The sequence below is a fragment of the Kryptolebias marmoratus genome, linkage group LG8 (assembly GCF_001649575.2).
Source record: "Kryptolebias marmoratus isolate JLee-2015 linkage group LG8, ASM164957v2, whole genome shotgun sequence".
Taxonomy (NCBI): domain Eukaryota; kingdom Metazoa; phylum Chordata; class Actinopteri; order Cyprinodontiformes; family Rivulidae; genus Kryptolebias; species Kryptolebias marmoratus.
Window position 1 is genome coordinate 29,470,685 of NC_051437.1, and position 4,713 is coordinate 29,475,397.

The 4,713-nt window shown below is 50.0% G+C and overlaps 1 protein-coding gene across 4 annotated transcripts; it reads left to right on the top strand.

Moving 5' to 3' along the window:
* Nucleotides 1–847: 847 nt before the first annotated feature.
* Nucleotides 848–4,461, top strand: snx21 (sorting nexin family member 21). Of its 4 annotated transcripts, none has more exons than XM_017405328.3 (7): nucleotides 848–1,049; nucleotides 1,669–1,818; nucleotides 2,429–2,728; nucleotides 2,876–3,060; nucleotides 3,137–3,278; nucleotides 3,381–3,546; nucleotides 3,627–4,461. In XM_017405328.3, the coding sequence occupies exons 2-7, from the start codon at nucleotides 1,707–1,709 to the stop codon at nucleotides 4,087–4,089; spliced, it is 1,368 nt and encodes a 455-aa protein (XP_017260817.3). In that variant the 5' UTR covers nucleotides 848–1,049; nucleotides 1,669–1,706; the 3' UTR covers nucleotides 4,090–4,461. The 4 variants fall into 4 exon arrangements, with proteins under 4 accessions (XP_017260817.3, XP_037833096.1, XP_037833097.1 ...); XM_037977168.1 differs by having other exon boundaries at nucleotides 2,429–2,551; XM_037977169.1 differs by lacking the exon at nucleotides 1,669–1,818 and having other exon boundaries at nucleotides 2,429–2,551.
* The last annotated feature ends 252 nt before the right edge of the window (nucleotides 4,462–4,713 follow it).

A 4,713-nucleotide genomic window follows, 5' to 3' on the forward strand; every position in this document is an offset into this window, starting at 1 on the left:
ATGTAACGTTTGTGTTGATCTGGCACACCGGAAGTTCGGCTCCTTTCTTCTGGAGAAACTTAACAGTTTGAATTTTACTCATGAAATAAACAAACCAAACGCGCACGCGCACGCGCACGCGTCTTCCTGACGAGCTACAAGTCAGAAACTGACTGTGAGGCGGACAGAAACCCAACAAACACCTGAAACTAACTCAGTCTGAGGAAGCAGAGCTCTGAGCCCACTCCAGAACCAGAACCAGAACCCGGTCCGGTCCGGGCTCTGCCTCTCCTACCTGTTCAGGTGAGCTGTGGATCCACAGAAAGTTTTCCTGCCGCTGAAACTCCGAGTTTCTGGGTGGAGGCTCCCAGGCTGTTAAGGTGCGTCTCCAAGCCCCGCCCATCCTGCTTTTTTCCGGATTATGTCAGGTTGACCACGCCCCCAAACGGATCCGTTCACGGACCATAAAAACAATGTCTGAAAACAAATGGGGTCAAACGCAAAAAATAAACAAATAGACTGATCAAATGTTGTTTAATTTTATTTTTCTTGTAAGAAAATAACATAATTATTGCTTCTAAGATTTTAACAGATTATATCTCATATTTATGATAAATTATAAATATTTTTGATTTCCTCATATAAATGATAAAATCTTTATTAGATTTTTGACTTAATTTATAAATATTATATCAGCCCATAATTATGAGGTTCATAATAATTTATATTTATAATTCAGAGGATTTTAGTTTTTTAAGACAAAGTGGCAGAAATGGGCTTAAATCCAGTGTATCAACAGCTGGCCTTGTTTCTTACTGCCCCCTGCTGGGCAGACGGAAGTACTGCACGTCCTTATATGGTTACTGTCCGACTCCCAGCGGGCCCGCCTCCTGCCTCGGGCTGCGGCCGGGGCAAAGCTCCAGGAATCGGGATGCAGTCAGCTCAAAGAGTCGGTCCCGCGAACCCCAACGGGACGGTCCACTTCCGAGCCCGTGAGCGGACCTTCAGCTCCCAGGAGAACCGAGCCGACATGGACTAACAGGGCCGGGAGAGTCCGCTTCGAGTCCGGGGTGAGTGGTCCGAACCTCGGCGGTTACCCCGCAAATAACCGCAGCAGGAGCGGAAACGGAAAGTTGTTAGCTCCGCTGCTAACTGAGTTCATGACATCCTGCAGCTTTAAACGGAAACATTTAATGTGTTCTCCTGAAGAAGAACAGAAAAACTCCCTGAAAACGCCCACATGTCCCGACACCAACTAACCAACTAGCTCTGTAACTAACTAACCAACTAACTCTGTAACTAACTAAGTCACTGTAAGAAAACTATGAAGTATTTCAGAGTAAAACAACAGATCAAATGTCTCAAACTGTTTTAGCTAATTTATCAATTATTGATTAATCAGCTGATCAGAAAGATGCGTTCAGGGAAACCTTGTTTTTTCCAGTTCAGCCCAGAATATTTATTTAATTACTTTGTTTTTGTGAAGTTTTCTGAAGGTTAAAATAAAATCAGGAAAAGTTCATGAAAGAGTTCAAAAAAGAAATAAAAAGTAAAAAAAACCATCATAAGTTTCCCCAAACTCTAAATCAACAAATATTTGTTCCTAATAAACTGTGGATTGCACTTCCTGTTCCCAACACAACCTGTTTTTAACCTTCTTCCCACCTGACTCCGCCTCTGGAGCTACAGGTGTGTTAGCACGACGCCAGGGCAGAAAGACATCAGCAATGACCTCAGAGAATCAACCTGGGAGGGGTCAAAGATCATCTGGAGTCCATCGTTCTACAGAGAGGAAGATAATTTACAAGAGGAGACATTTCAGACAGATTCACCCTGAAGGTCAGACTGTGCAGTGCTCAGAGACTCTACAGGTCTCAGTTAGCAGGTCAAAGGTCAAAGGTCATGGCAGGACTATTAGCCTCTTCTCTTCTGGAACAGAGCTGCCAAAGAACCAGAACCTGAACTCTGCTGGTTCTGGTTCTGAAAAACTGTTTGTTACAACCTGATCCACATCACAGCAGGCTGAGCCGGGTCTGGGTCCGGGTCCAGTTTCAGGACGAGCCACTTCTCATGTCACTCATTAATAATACAGAGACCAGATCAGAACCAGAACCTGCAGGGAGCCCAGGATCAGGACCAGAACCTGCAAGGGGACCAGGATCAGAACCAGAACCTGCAGGGAGAACATCAGGATACTTCCTGGTTCTTCTCAGTCTGATTCTTCTTCTTCGTTTCCACTTCAGGCTGCAGCATTTTAATGAAAATCAGATCAATTCGTTCCAACAAAGAGTTTTATTCTGATTCTTGACTCTAAAACTCGACGAGTCAGGAACTCGGGCAGTCCATCGTCCAGAACAGAGGAAATAAAAACTCCTCCAGATGTTTTGAAGGATGTAAGCACAGCTGTTTGAATGTTTGAAATGATCCTGATGCTCTCACTTCCTCCTAGGCGGCGGCGGCGGCGTCATGGCTTCCCGGTTTCTGGACCGTCTGAAGCGCTCCCTCTTTAAGGATGGCCCACCGGTGGAGCCCGAACAGGAAGCGGGCGGCGAGCAGGAAGAGGAGGGCTTCAGTAAGGACTTGTGGGAGGCGGAGCTTGAGGAGGAGGAGGAGTGTGTGAGTGAGCGGCTCGGGGGGACGCTGTGCTTCGACGTCGGAGCGGACGATGGTGCCAAGGGCGACGGCGAGGGGCGGGACAGCGACTCGGACTTCCTGGGAGAGTCGATGGAGGAGGGTCTCAGCAGCACAGGTCACCTGATCCTCCTCTACATGGTGTTGCTCCTCGGGGGGGGGGGGCCTGGCTCCGTCACAGCTTACCCTGCTGAGCTTTAGTTGATGGATGTTATTTTATTTATTCAGGTTCTCGTGATCACCTGATCCTTCTGTTTTTCTTTAGATGCCAGTCCAGGGGGCGTGTCCCCGGTAGGCCCCGCCCCCTCCTCGCTGCTGACGCGGCAGCTGCAGGAGAGCTGGAGGAGCCTCCGCGGCTTCGGGGCTGCAGGTGTCAGGCGGCAGGCGGACAGCTTGCTGTTTGAGGTGACGGACGCCAGCGCCGTGCAGGACGGCGCCTCCAAATATGTGGTGGGTTTTCCCAGAATCCTCCATGTTTCTGTCCGAACGCCAACCTTCCTGCGTCCTGAAACGACCGTCTCTGCAGCTCTACACCATCCATGTGATCCAATCAGGCGGCAGCGATAAAACCCCGGCCGTCATCACCCGCCGCTACTCTGACTTCCAGCGGCTCCACGCCACGCTGCGCCGGAACCACGGAGACCAGATGGAGCGCGTCTCCTTCCCCCGTAAGACATCCTGGCGTTCCTCGAGTGGTTTTACCTGTCAAACATCTGGACAACATGTTCTTACCTGTCAAACATCTGGACATGTGCTTCTGATGGTTGCAGGAAAGAAGCTGCGGAGGAACTTCACGGCGGAGACGATCGCGAAGCGCAGCCGGGCGTTCGAACAGTACCTGTCTCACCTGTGTTCCCTGGCCGTCCTGCGGGCGGCGCCGAGCGTCCGGGAGTTCTTCTACCTGAGCGACCTGCAGGCGGGCCAGCTGCTCATCAGGTAACAGCTTCAAACCGCCGCTGGCTCAGACGTAGAGGCAGAACGTTGAGGTTTTATTTGTCTCTTCTTCTCTCGTTGAGGGCGGGGCGGTTCCAGGAGGCGCTGGGTCCGCTGCTCAACGCCAAGAGACTGCAACAAAAACTGGGCTGGGCCTGTAACCACGACAACCAGACTCAGGCCTCGCCCCTGGCCTACTCTCATTGGTTCTTCACTTTGGTGGGGCTGCTGTACTGTTTCCAGGAAGTGGAGCAGCTGGAGGAGGCGTGGGATCACTGTGACCACGCCCTCCGCGTTCTGACCGACGTTCAGAACAAGGCCCTCCCACCACCACCACCACCACCTCGGCTGGACAGACCCCACCCACTGCTGCCTCTGTTGCTACCGGCGATGATCCGGCTGTCGTGGCAGACAGGAAGAGACAAGCAGCAGTGGGAGGAGCTTCTACAGCGCCTGCAGGATCAGGAGGCGGAGCCTGACAATCATCCCACCATCAGAGAGTTTCTGGTCAAACAAAACCTGCAGGATGGCGACGGCGAGAACTAAAACCGCTGCAGACCATCACCCGGGTACGAGTTTTACAGGAAACACACCTGAGATTTTCAGAATAAAGGTCAAGTATTTCGAAGGGAAAAAACTTCACAATAAAAACAGAACATTTTCTGTTGTAAGGGAAAGAAAGTTATGGTAAAGTGTGTGTGTGTGTGTGTGTGTGTGGCCTCACTAAGGCTCATTTATTCCCTCCAGAGGTTTGTTTTTATCTTAAATCTCTGATTTCTTTAAAGCTGAAGGAAAGAAGGGATTATTTTGCACAGGAAATCAAACGTATGAACCAGTTTAATGATGACATCACATCCTGTTCAGGAGCACATTTCAGAATAAAACCACGCTGGTTTGTGGGTCGGTTCAGATCCTGAAGCTCGTCTGGGTTCAGTTTGTTTCTGAGGAGGAACCGGGTCGGTGAGCAGATTTTAGAAGCTCCAAGAAGCTTCAACAGACGTTTTATTTTGGTAAACACAGACAGGAAGTGAGAGGGAAAGATTCTGTTACTGGAAGCTGCTGAGGAGGTTCTGTTCAGTCATTAAAGTCCAACTTTCTGTGACCCGGGTAAACTCTGAGCTCCAACAGGACCAGGTTTAGAGCTCCTAACAGGACCAGGTTTAGAGCTCC